The sequence below is a fragment of the Saccoglossus kowalevskii genome, chromosome 4, assembly GCF_978046115.1.
Source record: "Saccoglossus kowalevskii chromosome 4, keSacKowa6.1, whole genome shotgun sequence".
Lineage (NCBI taxonomy): Eukaryota > Metazoa > Hemichordata > Enteropneusta > Harrimaniidae > Saccoglossus > Saccoglossus kowalevskii.
In genome coordinates this window covers 38025755-38044916 of record NC_140644.1, presented here as the reverse complement: position 1 = coordinate 38044916, position 19162 = coordinate 38025755, and the positions used below count along the sequence as shown (strand labels likewise).

Genomic DNA, 19162 nt, shown 5'->3' with positions numbered 1-19162 from the left:
AAAGTGTCTGAATTGTTCTGTGATTGGTGTTGAATGTCGAATTCACACCTTTGTTGCCTTTACTTGCAGCTTGATCTGCATACTAATTTATGGAATAAGAATCCGGGCTTGGGCTGTCAATGTATTTTTTAATATGATGTCATAATTATGAAAATCACGCTAAATCCACTCTGAATTTGTCTGTATGTGAGTCGCTCTCAATTATTTTTGTTATCCAATTAAACGCCGCCATTCACGCACTTGTCCCCAAGATGACCCGACGCGTTCACCCATTACAACAAATTTATTTCCAGGCGGCAGTCATTTATTTAGTAACTGTGTTTTGTCGTTTTTTTTATTACACGTATTTCTCTATTTTATTAATCACAATAATTTAATGTTTAGAATGTCAAAATATGATCTCTTTTTATTTGTTATTTTGAATGTGTTTTACCCAGACGATCGATGAACTAAAACAGTGTAGGTGACGTACCTAGTAACCTGCTAAATAACAAGACGATTCAGGCATCAAATTCGATTTTGTCCAATGCCGGAGTCCAGCGACAGTGTACAAACGTGCGCCGGTGACGGTGACGACCACGGTGACTAGCTACACCAGATCGGACATATTTCGCATCTGACTCAACCCCATGCAACAAACTTGATACTATGTGTTCATTAGGCAATTTAGTCAAAGACGAGAAAACAGCACAAGAAATTTGCCTTATTTACACGTATCGGCAATGCAAGCTACCCAGCAACTTCCCCTTCTGACATCACAGGGGAATTTCTGTATGCAAATGAGAAGCTAATAAGGAGCCTCGTTTTAAAATACACAAAAATAAAGTTGCCGCAGACTGAGTTTAAAACGCATTTTTTCACTTAAACAAAATAATTTATGCTTAGAAACATAAAAATTAATAATATTTATGTATCAATGGATAATTTTAGGTGTGAAAATAGCAGTCATTTCACATGCACTTCAAACAAAATGGCCGAGACAGTGACGCGAAAGCAAAACGATAAAATTTACTCTAATAAGCCCGCAAATCGCATACAACCGTCATAAGTACGCACAGTATTATACTACAGATTCATTTGGTAGTATTTTTTATAATATAATGTATTTTAAAATAGTGACTTAGGGGTTAGAATTTTCGTCACTTTTCCTTCTGGGACCCAAGCTTACTTTCATGATAACAGTGAAAACGATAAATGACAATTCTCGATTCTGAATGTTATCAGTCACAAAGAGTATTCATCCGAAATGTACGTGTAGTTCTTCGTAGAGCCTGTGCACTAAACGTGGATATTCTATCGAAAACGAGCTTAAAATTTCAAATTCGCGGAACATCAAGTGATCCACACAAAAATGAAACAAAATGGTGGGCCTTGAAATCTCAAGCAATATAGGGCGTAAACAGCGCGACAGGCATCCTTGAGGGATTAGGCAGATTCACACGTTTTAACAATAGCGTTTCCTAACCGTCATTTTTAGTAACCGTGCCTTCTCCAACAAACAGCTGATCATCTACTACTTCTTCATTCAGTGCCTCCTCAAAAAATGTTAACGGCTCCATCCCATTTGAAGGACCGCGGATAATATTGAAATGGGTCACACCAAGTGGGCTATACAATAAATTCACAGTAAAATTTATGTTGGATGTGTATCTTTGCACTTCCACTGCCGGCTGACCGACTGAAACATGTCCATGGACACGATTGCAAATGAACACGGAGAGGGTCATGTTGAGAAATCATGTCGATATAATTCATGATTCTGTCCATGTTATGTTCCGTCAGCTGTTTGGAATAGACGTAGTTTTTTATATGAGTAGTCTAAATCTCGCTTGAATGTGTGGTATATGGTTCTTGCGTATGGCAGTGTGTTGGGCGTACAAACACCCTCATCCAACAGCGTTCCTTTCACTTCGCTAGCTGACATAGATGCTTTGTTAGCCACAGTACAGTAAATTCCACTACTTCGGGGGTCGCCTTTGTACGTGTTGACCGGTCGACTTAGAGGCGCGAGTTGATTTTGTTTCCCGAGTTTTTCGACTTTGCCGTGTATAGTACTGATCGACCTCCCAGTCTCAATGGCTAAATATCGTAGCGAAAATCCATTCAGCCTCTGACGTACTATATATGACCGGGTTGTAGGATCAACAAACCTAGAATTTTGCATTGAGAAATTATTAAAGTCGTGAAAAAAATTTACGTACGTTTTACCCATAACACTTTATTGGACAACGCCATGTAATGTAATAATAAACACAAACTTGCGCACAAAACTTCGACAGATAGAACGTTCCATTGTAATTTTGGCGTTGCCGCTTTTAGTTCGACACTGTACATACAGTGTGTCTTATATTTTGATATCTCATACACTGTATTATATGGCAACGTAAACGGAATATTTAAATACATTGAAATTGGGGGTGTAATCCTTGATCTGATTTCCAGAACACTTTACTTGTGTGTGTTCCTCATAATTAGTGAGTGCGACGTCTCCTTTTGGTGTTAGTTTGATCCAAGGGGGTCAAGTAAGATAACGATCTTCAGACGCACACACCAAAGCTGGCAATGTTGCTGTTTGGTCAGGGCATGGTTTTGGTGTTTGGAACAATATGGCGATGGCAGTAACAACGTGTTTGAATTATTTGCGACAATGGGCATTGACCTCCAGAGTTCACGCACTAATATCTAAATAAATTCGCTTAACTCTTGTTTTTTTAGTAAACATGTCGCACGTCCAACGCAGGAGAAATTTTAGTTTTGTTTCATGTTTACCGATCTTTAACTTTTTAGAATAAATGATACCTGCCGCTGTCAAATCAACCAAGAGGCTGGAATCAGAAAGGCTTGGCTATTTTAAACTTCGTAAATATCATTCTTTTCAAGCGGCGACTTTATTCAAGTGAAATGAACGTAAGTGAAATGTATGGACGAGTCACGATACTTGTACCCTCGAAAGTTACGACTCTTACTCTTGAAATTGGTTATAAATACATGCACAAAATACAAGCATATACCATGAACACCCGTGCATCTATTTTGGGTTTTGTGCATTTAGTCTTTAGAATGTTTTATTATTAAATAAAATGACTTTGAGAACTAGATATTGCCAGCCATGCAAAATATTGACATAAAATAGTGTTTGGCAATTTCTGTTCCTCTGCTATTGAAATAAGTATTTTTTTTTTCTCCTCAAAAGTGTAAATACGTATTTCGAAATAAAAGAGTGATTAATTAATATGATGTAATTTGAAATGCAGTCCCTTTACTTGCCAAACTAACTAAGTGTTGTTTTTTTTCATTCAAAATCTTATTTGTGAAGGGCCATGGGCTATGGAATGTTTTTTTTCTAAAACAAAGCCTGTGGTAAGGATCATGAGAGTTTAAAATAGTTTTCGATCGAAAATCCTCTGGTATAGAACCATGAGAGGATGAAATTGTTTTCAATCGAAAACCCTCTGGTAAAATGCCAGGAGTGGATGAAATGGTTTTCGATCGAAAACCCTCTGGTATAGGGCATTAGAGGATGAAATGGTTTTCGGTCGAAAACCCTCTGGTATGGTAACAAGAGATTACCTCCATGCATATATCATTTTTTCAATGACAAAAAAATCATACTCATTGTTATGAAATACTAGTAACTGATACCAACACATATAACGATAGGTGCGAATTTCAAATATTGAAGATCGTTTATTTTACAGAAGATAATCAAGGACCGAAACGTCCGTCCTGGTCGAAACCCTTGGCCGAAACGTCCGTCCATCCATGGTCCACCGGAACGCCCAAACCCAATCGTCATTTTAAATATGATTACTCAGTAAAGTAACAAGGAAGGTATACATGTTTGATTTACAGTTATGAAACGACGCCAAAGCAAATTCAGAAAATACAGATTGCAGTATAACGGGAAGTGGGCACGGAGTCTCGACATCAGTTTCTTTTTTCGCTACTTTCACACATTATTATTTAGGCCGGCAGATTGGCTACGTAAGAAGTGTCCAGCACGCCGGACCTCAGCGTGATGTTTCTCGGTGTTTTCCTTTATGTACTTAGCAAATTTCGACGAAAAGGTAGTCTGCATCATCGGAATATTGTCTTTTAAATAGAAGTCTCTGCTTTCTTTTTCTACAATGCTGTCTTTGGAATAACCATTGATAAATTAGTTTTCTTTTAATATACCAACCATTGGTTTTGTTTTTGACACCTCTCGCAGCCATCGATGTTGCAAGTGTAAAAACAAATGGCATGAAACTAATTTAGTCAATGCATGGAGGTACCTGTTTATACCTCCATGGTCAATGATAGTTGCGGTTACGCAATCTAGCGCTTGATCATGCTGTAGTTAGGCCACCCACAGTCCCTCCGGTGGGCTACCTAACCCTGGGATTAAAATGCGATGGTCGTCGCGCCGCGTCCTGTTCGATACGGACTCATAGCGACGTATACAACTCGTTGTTTATTTACATGAAATTCAAACACGCACTGAGCGAAGACCACCACCCTTTCATCAATGGCCTCTTCCAAGCTATGATTTATTTATACCGCCCGAATATTTTGATTCGAAATTGAGTTAAGCCACAGCCCCTCCACAAAAGCCTGCATTATTTTACTATGTTACACCAACTTATTATCGATATCCAACAACATTTATTATCTTGAATATTACATTTAAGCCCACGCTAACAGTATTAGTGAATGTTAGAACAATCTCAATTATGAATTATAAATAGGAAGACTGAATAGACGTGATGCCACTGCGTCAACAGCAGTGCTTGTCACGATTACGAGATCTTAAAGCGGAAGTGATGTAATCGTAGAACAATTTTTAGCCCGTGAAAGAGAACCAACGTCACAACAGTTATAAATACGCCTGTCGCTTTGTTGGTTGTTGGCCCACCCGCTTCAATTTGTCCGAATATAACGCCTCGAGGGATAATTACTACTTAATGCTAAGTGGTATTGTTTGAAATAACGCTATTTTACAGAGTGGTTTGCGTGGAACGAATTGTCGTATGTTTTAAAATTACGTCAATTAGTCGCGTAAATCCAGGGCCAGAATCCCAGGGCCGACCTGCCGTTCACAAAAACACTCCTGTAGATTCGTGTGCCAGAGTAACTCATGAGTAGACATCATCTTTATGAAACAAGATAATGTAATTTTCCCCTGAAAATTACATGGTCATCAAGTATTGCAATATACTACAAAGTATTACAGCAGTTTGTTTAAATTGTAATATAAGCGATGATATAGAAAACATTCCCGGTAGACACAATCCGGGTACAACAAACTCCCAGACAACGTCGTTCACGTAGCCTACCCAGTGTGCATTGCGACCTCAATGTGTTCAAAACAGGAAGTCGGCTCATTCCACGTTCAGCAGTCATGGCGAGTACATCGGTGCCCTGTATACAGACTATGCAACAACAAATGTCAAGAGATTTTGACGATGATTCTCGTCTACTCATTTATGCCGTCGATCTTAGAAAAGTATTTATATATCAACCACCATATGCGGCTTCAATGTGTATTGAGCTATACATGGCATCAGCGAGTTTTTTGGACAATTTGTCTCATGTTGGACACGTCTTTTTGAGGGAGGATACGATGGCCGCTATGAAAGATACAGTGTTTCCGCAAACTGTGGAAGTGACCAATAGTTTTGAAATGGCGGTAAGTTTGTTAATGGCTTCTATTTATAAGCATTAATTTTCTTCAGATTATTATGAGTCTTTAATGAAAATTCACGAAAAAAAAACGGGAGAAAGACAATAGACAAGTACCATGTCCTGTCGCGGAAATGAACAATAATGCCTACAAGAGTGGAATAACAAATTCACACCTTGGCTGGTTTAACACCTTGACGGAAACGGACCATAAGTTCACTACATACTAAATGGTGTTTCTTTTTGCGATTTTACTCTGTACAAGTTTTGGGAACAATTATCGTATTTATTTTGGCATGTTTTCTTCTCTCATTAGAATGTTGATCATTACATGAGATGTGATTTTGTCCTGAATTTATTCGTGCTTATTTCTCAAAAAAATATGGGAATATCAATTGATGTTCTGTGGACCCTATACAATTCAGTACATTTATTGGAGAGCATCCCACAGTATTAAATATATTTATATATATTTTTCTGACAGGCAGTGTACAGTCATGATGATGATGGGACAGAATTTCAAACTGACTATGTGGATAGTTGCTTGTGCATATGGGAGTGGAAAAATCTCAACTATACTACAGTACCAATGAAAACAAAAATTGAAGCAAATCAGTATTTAGCATCCTTGAAACGAGATTATATTGAATATTCAGGGGATGGAAGAGTGGTGCCTATAAACATCAGTGAGAAAGGCATTGAGAGAGTTGGCTATGAGAAGAGAATCAACCGCCGTAATTCTACAGAAACCACATCAACTGTCGCTACAACACCAGCTCCAGCACCTTCTACATCAATATGCGAGTCAGCATCCAGAACCAACAAATTATTGCAGGGAATAAGAAATGAACAAACAATACACACTGAACGATTTGAATTAAAAGGATGCAATATAAGAGAAAGCTGCCAAATTGCCCTGAAAAAGTGTAGGGAACTCATGATAAACAAAACCCATTTTGAGGTGAAAGTTGTTTGTGAGCCAGATAACGATACAAAGGCATTGAGATTTGTAGCCAAAATAGATGGTAACTGGGAGCTCTTGGGTTATGTTTCAGTGTCGAAAATTCCAAAAATGACACATGCATTAAATAATAATGAAATAAAAAAAATAGTATTAACAAAGCCAGAGTTAGTCTTAACAGCAAAAGTGCCTGGCTATTTTGCCTTTGTTTTTGTATCGAAATATAACCGTTGGTTACCAGATGATGCAACCAACACATATTGTGTACGATCCTAATAAGGGCCCTAAATCATTTAATCTGTTTTGAGTATATATGTATGTATGTATGTGAACCACTATTCTTTTTATTAGTTGTCCGTATAGATTTATTTCACTATAATTGATACAAGTCTGAGTGAGTGGTTTCTGTTACCTATAAATATTTTTTTTTTTATTATGTGGGAACTGATGCATTTTGCACATGTAAATAAATAGTATGCACAAAATTTGTTGTCTTTTTTTTATTTATTACTGTTTATACTGCATTATATAAGTTGGAAAAGATCTATCAATGTGACAGAATGGTTACCAATCAGCATGGCATTGAAATTAATCTACCCCAGTAAATTATAGATTACTGGAACTACAATTGCACATTTCTGTAATAAGAGTTTTTATGCCCAGTGAATTAAGTGTTTCTGGAAAAGAATATTGCTTCTATGCCCAGTAAATTACTCACGATAAAAAAAAATTGCACAAATTCTGTAAAAAATGTTCTCCCGCCCAATAAGTTTCAAACAAAGAGCTAGTTCTGTACAGTGCTCAATAATACTCCCACTTATTAAACTTGGAAGCAGAAACAAACCTCTGCAGAATAGCTAAAAAATACATGTTTTTCAAACAAAGTTCATAAACGTTGACAAAATTACAAACCCAAACTTGCTAGTTGGAAGTGTCACTGCTAATAAATTGCTTTAGTCAAATTGAAAGAAAAGTAATCTCAGTGATTCTAGCAGAGCCCCTCACTCCATAATTCTGGATAAACAATAGATCATAATTACTATTACAAGGGAAACAATGTAAATGATTAACATAATTAATTGTTATGCAAATTATCAAAAGACATTTTCCTGAGAACACGGCTACATAGTGAGTAATATTATAAAAATCATCCTCCAAAGTTTGTTTTAATGCCCAGAGAATTATGCAAATTTCTGTAAAAAATGTTTTACAAACAATTATCAAAGAAATTAGCTGGTTATGTAGCCAAACTGCCAAAAGGTTATGAAACAGTACAAAATAAAAATGTCCTTGAAATAAGTTTAAACAGTTATATTGTCTTATATTTTGCATGTAAAAATCAGTGCACATATATTTGATTAATAACACCAGGTGAGGACAGACTGACCTAACAATACAGAATTATGGGAGAGAGATAGTGATTAGTACACATGCTCAAGTGTTCTTTCATAGCCTGGAGGTGGAGGCAGGTCTAGTGCTGTTCTGTGAAATCTTGCTCTCACTGATAGACTGTTTCTCACTGGTAGGTAAGCTCTTCCAGCTGTGAAAAGAGAACCATCATCTCTGGATCGTAACCTCACCGAATGAAGACGCTGTGTTTCATCTTCATCGTCAAAGCTGGGTTGATCTTCATTGGTATAGCGAGAACTTACTGAATGATAAAAAAAGGGCAAATCTGGACTTGCTTTCTTACAAAACTCTCTGTAATAAAAAAAAAAAATTTTGAGTGAATACAAAATTCAAATACTGTAGGTATGACCCAGTTTTCCAAATTATGAATTTCAGCAAAATTTGAAACATAGCCTACAAGTGATCTCTTCAGTAGTATATAACTTACCGACACATTGCCCTCCAGCAGCACTTGAACTCTTTATGTGTAAATGAATCCCCAAGCTTCCTTCTAACCATACTGAAAAAGCACTCAATGTCATCAGTTGTACCAGCTCGAGGATGCTCAGCCTGAAAGTTGTCACTACATATTTGTCTTCTTCGAAACTCCTGTGATTCAATATTTGTTACAATCGCAATTAAAGACTCCCTCGATAATCCTTTAACACCCTTCAAAGGCCTGAAAAATAACAAAAATTATAAATTTTGTATTGAGATGTGAGAACCGATTACTATAAGGATGAGAAAAAAAAATATCTGTTTCTCGTTTCTGCACGCATCATTTTGAACTATGTGCCTCGGTCGTTTTTTTTCCTTCTGAAGCATTCCAAAATGGGCTTGTGCTTGCGCTTGTGCCCGCACTTGTCACAAATTTTCCTTATTTTAGCTCAGTATTAAAAAAAACAAAAAACGTCTTGAATTTTTTTTTCTGGCCTAACATTAACTGCATAGTTTTGTCCATATAAATTGTACTGAATATATGCAACTGTAAGATGACTAACCTGTTCACATCAATAGTGGCAAAGTCATACACTTCTTTGTGCCATGGCATCAGATCCTCAAGTATATAGTTTAACATTCTATAATTGCCTTTCTGTCGTTGTAGCTGAGACAAGCCTCTTCCATCACTCGCTTCATGCCATTCAGCTACCGTTTTAACATACCGTGCAGTTTCTTCAAACCCTTTCTCAGCCAAAAAGTTGGCAACAGCAAATGACAATAATTTCTCGGCATCTTCAACAGACTGCTTTCTCAAGCCTTTAAATGAAGCATAAGACAATCCAGTGTGGGGATCTTCCAGAGCATCTTTGAAACCCTGTAAATTAATATCATCTGGTCCACCTGCCCTTGTATGTTGAGCTATGCGTTTGAGAATATGGTTGTGATCTTCTCTATCGTGAAAGAAGTCCTGCGTATCCTCATCAAACTCTGGTATGTAGGCATGGGTATGGAAACTGTGCTCCACTGTACTGTGAGCTGCTACCAAATCTTTGAACTCGTATTGTGCAATTATTGATTTCAACATATCGGTTTGACTTTCTGGTGTATTTGCTCTCCAGGGATATGGGGAATAACCCTCTTGTGGGAACTGGTTTTGACGGATATGTTGTAGTACGTCTTTCAGGTCCCATCCCCTGTTCAGCAGTTCATCAATCTGTTGTATTGTAGTTTGTGGCACAGCAGGATTTGGTCTTGCAACTACATGTATACCCTCATTGTTAACTGTAAATAAGGAATGGAATTAGTGTAAGTATGAAACAAAATAACTTAATTTGCATTGTTGGTCTGTTACTTGCGGCAATGTTACTTGAAATACATACCTTCTTCAGTGATAAGCATTTCTAATAAACTCTTTGCCTGCAATCTGGACACCTTATCCTTGGCCATCATCAACAATTTAAAGATTGAGGTTGGTTTACCAGTGAATCCATTATATCGACAACTGTTGAATTCTCCACCAGTTACACTACCTATTGAAAAAGAATAAAACTACTGTTATTTTTCATTCATTAAAAATTAGCTTAGGCTAAATACATTCTGGTATTAATCCTACAGCTGTCATAAATCTGGGTAACAAAATTTTTATTTAGCTGAAAACTAATTCATAATATCACATTATTTTATGTTATTAAAATTGTTTACAATCTTTCTTGACCAATCTAAAACATAGTTCCAGGATATGAGATGAAAAAAAAATGTTCAACATACCAATTGGTTTTAACCCAACTTCTACCATAGCTTTTTTAACATCATTCATAAGACGCTGGTATGTCTTGTCAGTCAACGAGTCATACAGTATGTATCTAACAGGTATTGCATATGGTTTTGTTTTACGTTGTTCATCCGCTATCATGAAAACCAATACATGAGAGGCTGCTTTCCGCTTCTTCTTATATAAATTGCGGAGGTAGTTGAACATCTCCGAGAGTTACTCATGGAAAGCCATTGCAATATTTGGGCCATTTTGTACGTTTTCACTGATGCGCAGCCAATAACCTTCAGTGACCACAATGTAGTTGTCACACATCTGGCTAAGGACTTTATACTCATGTACTTCCCATGACAGTTTCATCAATGTACTCTCTGGTGTTCTGGGGTCTGCCTGTTTCTTATTAAACAATTCACATGCTTTCTTCTCTTCTGCTTTAAGAAAGACTTTGTCTTCTTTTAGTTCTTCTAGCCATGTTTTGTATTTTGTACGGTAATTAGCAGCTTTGGAAAGGGAGTTTACCCTGTTTCGTCTTTCAACATAGTCTTGATACATAGCTTCCAACTTGCCATCAGAATGGTCAACATCACCATGCCAAAGCTGCCTCTTTGACTCCTGTAAAACGGCGTGAAGATCTGTTCCATCTGCCTTAATCCACATGCGTCTTCCTGGTGTGGATTGTTGTAGCTGTTGTAAAGCTTATATCTGTAAGCAAGAATATAAAGAAAATTATCACAAGAGTTTAATATATTTTCCCAGGGGTATTGCCTATACTGCCTATACTGATACAAAAAAAATGTTACAAGTTTATGAAGATATAAAAACACAAGTAAGACTACATATTTGTCAGTGATTTCTGCAATTCACTGACTGGATCCGTGGTAGATATACTTGTATAAGGTTATATCTTTGACAACCAGCAATAAAATCTCACCTGTAAAGAGGTGTCAGCTTTGAAATCACTCTTTTCAGCTATACTTTCCAGTCTTCGAATGCTGATTGATGGTATATTAACCCTTGCCTAGATAAATTAAAAACAGAATTATAAGCACACCACAATTAAACAAACCAGAAACTTACATTCAACTTGCAGTGAATGAATATGATTAAAAAAAAAAAAAAAAAAACTTGGTAATTTAATTCAGTAATACCAATACTTACATTTAATGGATGTCTGTCTTCAACTGCTATCCCACTCCAACAGGGTCCCCTATATAACTGTACAAATCTCTCTCCTAAATTGGCATGCATAGTCTCCAACCACTGCTGATATATCTCTGGGCATTTCAACTGAAATATAGTGTTTTTTGCTCAGGACAAAAATAGACTTAATATTCAGTATTTAGTATTAAGTTGTCTTTATCTTATAAACACTTAAAACTATTAACTTTCTGCAATGTAAGCATGTTACAAGATATACATAATTACCTCCGTCGCAGAAGCACAGTTGAAAAATCTGATCACATAGCTCAGCATGGGAAATGGCATCCTATCCAAAGGCATTCTTGGTGACCCATCATTTCTCTTTAATGCAATTGCTTTCACTAGTTCATGTGGTATGTTATCTTCTTTATTGCACTGGAGTGTTTTCATGGCATCCACCGATAGTTGAATGTAATTAGTAGGACGATTTATGATGTGGTGGTTATTTAATACTGTGATAAAACTGTGCTCTGTAAGTGCAACAAGGTTAGTTTTGTCAGTTAATGAAATAAGTGATGTAAGTACTGATAACTGGTCAGCTGCATTCATAGATGAAAATAAGTCATGCATTACTGATGACTTATCAGCACAGGACTGCATATTAAGTACATCAGGGCTTGTTAGTAATTTTAATGGTGGAATGTCTTTATTTCTTATTCTTAGATATGGTGGTGTTGTTAATGGTGTAGATTCTGGATGTGATTGGTTGTTAGTCGCGTTGTTAATAATGTGGTTAGTGTTATGTATGGGAATGTCAATCTGGAATATGCCATATGTCACTTCAGCATTTTCCAATGTCCTATACTTGGACTTGAGAGAATTTTCCCCATCAACAGTGTGCTGTCGACAAGCATTACCTAAAACAGAAAAATCAAATTTAAATTGTTGAGATCTGTATCGGTACCCACAGTGTGGTTGGCACTACATACACATAGATTTCTTATATGCACTAGTACATAACTTGGCCAGTAGTAGATAGAGGAAAGCATAGAACTTCTACACATAACAGGAGTTCTCATTACAGCTCTGGCAAATTTTATTGTAATGTTTAGCCACTGTTGCTAACTGTTGATAAAGAATATTAGTTAACAACAAAGAATAAACAAACACAATTTCATTATTATAAACTTTAGTCAAAATTGTTGTTGTGCAATTTATTTACTTACCTGTTCTACCAAATCCTACTTTATTCACAGAAACTGCAGCATCACACCAATATTTACTGCTCCCTTTCATGTATGGCCATTCATCAAACTCAAATTCAAGTTTTGATAAGCTAATATACTCCACAAGAGCATTTTCTTCATCCTTTGTCCATGGTTAAGGACCTCTTCTCACCTGCCAATGATATATTTTGGTCTGACCGTTATAAAAAATAATTTTACTATATCTAAGAAACATAATATTAGTACATATTATTAGGAAATGAAAGAACATCACTGAACAACATTAATCTTACCGGTTTTAGAACTTCTAGCCCATCATATGTCCTGCTATTCTTTTTCGCTGGTTTTTCTGGAGTTGTCTTAGTTGGGGAAGAATGTCCATTAAATAATACCCTCTTGGATTGTCTCACCATATTGACAGAAAAATACTAATCCACTAAACTAAAACTATTCTACACTACTGCCACTACATAACCTATACTGTCCCACCACCACACCTACGATACCTGAGTTGATTACATTCTAAGCAGTGTACCTGTAGGAAAATAAAAAAATTTAAATAAATGAAATATTTTAAGTATATGACTTTGTTGCAGTATCCTATCAGTTATCATAATAACTTTAAATTAACTTGAATAATAATAACAATTTCACTCATAATAGTTTTTTTGGCTGCTATATAAGTGCATGAGGGACTTGTGACACAGGGCCGTCTTACAGAATAAATTTTAAAATACAGTAAAAAAAAAAGATGAAATAACTGTAACTGTAAAATGGCAAACTGGCCTGAATTAGAATGTAACAATATGTCAAGATAAATTTGTTTCTATGTGCCATGTTTCTTAAAAGGTACTAGTAGTTAACTTAATTTATGGTTCTCTGTATTAAAATGTTTCACAAACTTTTCTACAGAAATATATGTTCTAAGAAAAATAATTTATATCAGCTAACAGACATCTATATTTTTTTATTTTTGAGACAGAAGATTTGCTAATGTCATTCTCCAGCGTTTATATTACAGCTATTTGACATTTACAAAGGGACACACACTTGCAACACACGGTACACTTCCTGAAATATTAGTGTTTGTTTAGAAGATTAACGTCAGCCATTTTCAGCGAAAAGGACAGCAAAAACGATTGAAAATAAACCGTCATAACTTCTGAACCGTTGGGGTCGAAAGGGGTCGGATTGCGGTTTTGCAAACCTCATATGTTTAAGATTCAAGTTGGCATACTTTCACTGTTCAGATCCCTTCTATTTTATTCAGAAACGGTCGACGAAATATGCATGTATCACCGTTTCAGCTAAACACCGACAGGACAGATTTTTTGCTGAGCAAAATTCGCTCATATAGTCCAACTAAATCTTTTTTTGAATACAGACATCATATTGGGAGTATTCAAGAGAACCAATGTGTACAGACACAAAACAATAACACGAGACAATATAACAACACTCACCAGTTCTTTGAGAAGAGGTTAAAAGACAATGACCTCAAAATGGCGCTGCGTTGAATACGCTGATGTCGCAATGCACACTGGGTAGGCTACGTGAACGACGTGCTCCCAGACAGTACATCGTATGGAGACAATGCCATTTAATGTGAGCTTACCATAATCCGTTAATTGATAAACCACCTATTTTTTTTAGCTATATATTATTTTATATGATTTATAAAGCCCCAATAGGACTATTTGTATTTTAAAATAAAGATTGAAATTGGCGACCTTTTAGATCTACATCAACGTTTCTTGTCGATCCTGTTCTATTGTAATGTGTTGGCAGTAACTTCAAAAGTACATTATCTAAACACATGTTTTCCGAGATTATGTCCGCCGGGATCTTGCTCTGCCGGAATCCAGTAAATCTCAAATTCAGGTTAACCTCAAAACATATTTCGTGCTCGTAGGATTAGCGAAGGTGCGGGTTAAACCCACACATTATCCATGGAAGGTCCAAGGCCACTTCACAAAATGTCAATAGTCGCTAAAGTGTTAATTCCATAGACAAACAAACACAATTGACAGAGGGCGCACAACCATTCAATCGTGTAAGCCATATTAAGGAGATATTTTAGCTTCGCATGAATTGTAAAGTGTAACTGGATATGACATCGGCGAGGGCGCAATAACAGAAGTAATATTATTATTAGTCACTACGAATGCGTATGTAATAAATTATTATATGTCGCTATAATAGCATATTTACGTAATGTCTACTTACAGTCACTACACAAGCACTCCGCCACAATCGAATCATTGAGTATCAGTTCAAACGACACCATTATAAATATATGCACACACAAAAAAATATATAGTTGACGATAAATTAGTAAATTACAAACGGATTAGTTAGAAATATATTTCTATAGTGTTTCGACCTGGCGACGGAAGCAGGTTTATATGAAAAGTGAATGATTTCTACCATGTCAAGCCAGTAGTGTAGCAGTTCAAGATGCGTGATTTCCGCTTAATAAGTTGAACGTAAAACAACGACAAACTCAGAGTTGCCCGTCAATTTACGCTGAAAATATACAACGGGCAACGTAGTATATCAGTTCTTTAAGTTCAGCGTAAAACGACAGCAAATTTGGAAATTTCTGCTGTTTACACTGGACGTATCAAACGCAAAACTTCTAAATTTACGTCGTTCCAGTTTCGACGGTTACGTGAGGGAAATTCCAACGTTTACACACCCAAATGTAAACAACGGATTTACTGCAAAACACGTTGCTAATCTGGCAAGCGGTTACGACGGAAATTTTTCATGCAGTGACACAAACGGCAATACTGGCCCCGGCCTGGCACTGAATCCTGCAAAAATTGCAATATTGAACCAGCCCCGACATTAAATCCTACACAAATTACACTATTGACCCAACTAAAACCAGTAGAAAGTTAAATATTATCCCAGCCCTAGCACTAAATTCTGCACAAATTGAAATATTGGTCCAGCCCCAGCACTAAACCCAGCACAAATTGCAATATAGACACGAACTGGCACTAAATGCCATACAAAGTGCAATATTGGCCCAGCATTGACACTAAATCCTAGACAAATTGCAATCTTGGTCCAAAATTGCAATATTGGCTAAACCCCAGCACTAAATCTCAAACAAATTGCAATATTGTTCCAGCTGCAACACTAAATCACACACAAATGGCCCCGGCCTAGCACTGAATCCTGCATAAATTGCAATATTAACGCAGCCACGACATTAAATCCCACATAAATTGTACTACTGGTTCAGCCCAGGCACTAAAACCAGTTGAAAGTGCAATATTGCCCCAGCCCTAGCACTAAATTCTGCACAAATTGAAATATTGGTCCAGCCTTAGCACTAAATACATATAGATTGTAATATTGGCCGAGCCCAGCAACTAAATCCCGGATAAATTGCAATATTGGCCTAGCTCCAGCTGTAAATTCCGCACAAATTGCAATACTGGCTCAAACCTGGCACTAAATCTCAAACAAATTGCAATATCGCCCCAGCACTAAATCCGAAACAAATTGCAATGTTGACACAGCCAAGGAACTAAATTCCAAACAAATTGTAATATTGCCCAGTCGAGGCAGTAAATCCCTCACTATGGAAATATTGCCCAGCCTTGGCCCTAAATCCTGGACAAAATGCAACATTGGCGAAGCCCCAGCTTTAAATCCTACACAAATTGCAATATTGGCGGTGGCCTGGCAATGTATCCAGCACAAATTGCTATGTTGGACCAGCCCGGCACTAAATCCCGCGATATTTGCAATATTGGCCCAGCCCCGGCATAAAAACCTGTGCAAATTGCTATATTGGCCCAGCCCTGGAACTAAATCCCACACAAATTGCGATACTGACCGTAACCCAGCACTAAATCCTGCACATATTGCAATATTGGCCCAGACTTGGCACTAAATTCCTAACAAATTTCAATATTGCCTCAACAGCAGCACTATATCCCGCTCAAAAGGCAATATTTGCCCAGCCCTAGCACTAAAACCCAATCAAATTGCAATATTTGCACAACCCTGGCAATAAATCTCAAACAAATTGCAATATTGACCCAGCCCAAGATCCAAGCCCCAAAGAAATTCCAATTTTGGTAAAGCCCCGGCACTAAATTCCACACAATTGTAATATTGCAGACACTAAAACCTGCACAAATTTCTATATTGGCCGAGCATTGGCACTATATTCAACACAAATTGCAATATTGGCCGAAACCTGGCGTTGAATCCTGGACAAATTGCAATATAGTCCAGGCCCAAGCATTAAATCAAACACAAATTGCAATATCGGCCCAGCCCGGGCACTAAAAGTCGCACAAATTTCAATACTGGCACAGCCCGGCAATAAATCCAACCTAAGTTGCAATATAGGCCTAGCATTGGCACTAAATCCTGGACAAATTGCAATATTGACCCAGCTCCGGCACTAAATTCAACACAAATTGAAATATCGGCTGAGGCCTGGCGCTGAATCCTGCACAAATTGTAATATTTGCCCTGTCCCGTCCTTAAATGCATACAGATTGCATTAGATTTTTACAACTCTCAATATTTATTAATCGAGTTCTCTCAATCCCTTCCAAATGCCTCTCTCCTACCCTACCCTACCCTACCCAAGCCATTTTCCCCACTAGCATCCACAGCATCCACACCCGTTATCCCAACCTACTCACTCAGAATAAAATACCTCTAGAATCATATTCATTGTATTTTAACTCTCCAATGACTCCAACCTCCACTACACCCACACCCAACCCTTATCTTTACCCTTACCCTCTCTCCTAACCCTCACCTCCTAACCCTATTCTATCTTCCCCTCTCCACACATTATATAACTGTCATTCCAAATCACAAATTAGACATCACCTTTGTCTGTAATCCCCAGTCCAGACCCAACGAAAACAATGCCCAGGCCAAACACGAAAGTTTCTTGGATTTCCTCCCACTTATTTTTATTCACGCCTATCTCCATTCCAATCTCTTCCACCTATGTTCCCTCCGACCAGGTTGCCAAGTTCACACCTTGCAGTCAGACCAGCCCGAATTATTCAACAATTCACGTCCTCGTGTCAAATTAACCTTCTATTGACTTAGTCTAAGAGGCCCCCTGCACTCGTTTTTCCCAATGAGATGCAAGCCACTTCTTTATGGCCGTTCTCCTACACTGAATTATTGGTGTCCACTCTCGTTAATTAGTTTCTACCTAACCCTAACACTAAGCCTCTAACCCACTAACTCTAACCCTAACCCTAACCCTAAACCATTTTGGATTTCAGGTAACAATGTCCAAATGTTTGGGCATTTGTTTCTCAAAAGTGTTTCAACCTACCAACTAGATATGTTGTATATAACATGCCTGACAATAGCTTAATATAAAAAATATCAAAAACAAAAATCAATGAGTCGCATGGTTTGGCCGCCGTCTTGAATTTTGTTAAAAGGGAAATTGTCCAATAACGTGTGTAGTATTGTTCCGACTGGGTTAAAATTATGTATGTCCTTTCTATTATCTACTGGGGCTTCTAACCTCATTAATATGCACATCTGATGTACATCTCAAGCACTGTTGCATTCTGGAGGATGAAAGCTGCCTCATTATGATCATGTTAAACAAGAGATTTGACTAAAAAACAGATCACCATATATGGTCATGTGAACTCATTAATATGCATAACTGTCTTTTCAGGAAGAATCAGTTACAGAATTGGATATACAACCAGTGTAATATAGGAGGCATCAAACAAAGGTGTTAACTAACATAATAGATTACTATATATGGTCATGTGACCTCATCAATATACGTGGCTCATTTTATATTCTGGAAACCATATCTCTATTACCAAACCAGGTAAATACATGGAAACAACTGCATATTGACCACATGGTACTGATAATTTAAACAACTCTAATGGTATACAGAGATTATGAAATATAGGTCAGATAGCTTGGTCCCGCTGACGGGGCTTTAATTTTAGTTTATTATTGAGTATTTTGATATGTGCACTTCGTTTATGTGATTTGTTAGAATATTGTAATTTTGTATCGCTTTGCCGTCATTTCGACGGGTCAGGCACTGGAAATTTAATATTTAATGTTTAGAACGAATGCAAACTCGTTGAGAATTTACTTATACAAACAAGGTCAAGTCCGACTGGTAATCCTGAAAGGATTTGAGTCTTGTATGGTTTCTTGATTAACAATGTTTTTTACACTTTATATTGAATAAAGCATTAATTGATAGTATATTAATACATGTGTTCTACAGGAAGTGTCACGACAAAAACGCGCACCAATAATCAACATTTATTCCATACCAATACCATTAAACATGATGTAATTCTATGTACAATGACGCGAATGTAAATAAATAATAACACACAAACGAACAGCACGAAAATAATCTTAAATATATTGGCAATATAGTGCAACAACGTAATAGCACATGGCAATATCATAAACGGTAAAGCATATCAAAACATGCGTTTATTTTAGATTGATGGTTAATAAAATTCACGTATTTTTCACATTGAACGTTCCAAGAAAAGAGCTAGTACTGTGTCTCAATAGGAC

General features: G+C 37.0%; 1 protein-coding gene and 1 pseudogene across 1 annotated transcript; both read right to left on the bottom strand.

Moving 5' to 3' along the window:
• Positions 1-8043: 8043 nt before the first annotated feature.
• LOC146747385 (uncharacterized) lies at positions 8044-9155 on the bottom strand. The gene is made up of 3 exons (XM_085498627.1): positions 9013-9155; positions 8460-8690; positions 8044-8323 (listed from the first exon to the last, which is right to left on the bottom strand). Exons 1-3 carry the CDS (start codon positions 9087-9089, stop codon positions 8044-8046), a joined length of 588 nt encoding a protein of 195 aa, XP_085354753.1. The 5' UTR covers positions 9090-9155.
• Positions 9156-10350: 1195 nt separating this feature from the next.
• Positions 10351-13002, bottom strand: LOC146747384 (uncharacterized; annotated as a pseudogene).
• Between the last annotated feature and the right edge of the window lie 6160 nt (positions 13003-19162).

Bases quoted from the DNA above. Each gene is read 5' to 3' on its own strand.
- LOC146747385 (XM_085498627.1), bottom strand. From the start codon at position 9,089: ATGTTAAACTATATACTTGAGGATCTGATGCCATGGCACAAAGAAGTG. The intron at 8,691-9,012 runs GTTAGTCATCTT...GTTATTTTTCAG, and splicing joins GCCACTATTGATGTGAACAG to GCCTTTGAAGGGTGTTAAAG. The intron at 8,324-8,459 runs GTAAGTTATATA...TTTTTATTACAG, and splicing joins TGCTGGAGGGCAATGTGTCG to AGAGTTTTGTAAGAAAGCAA.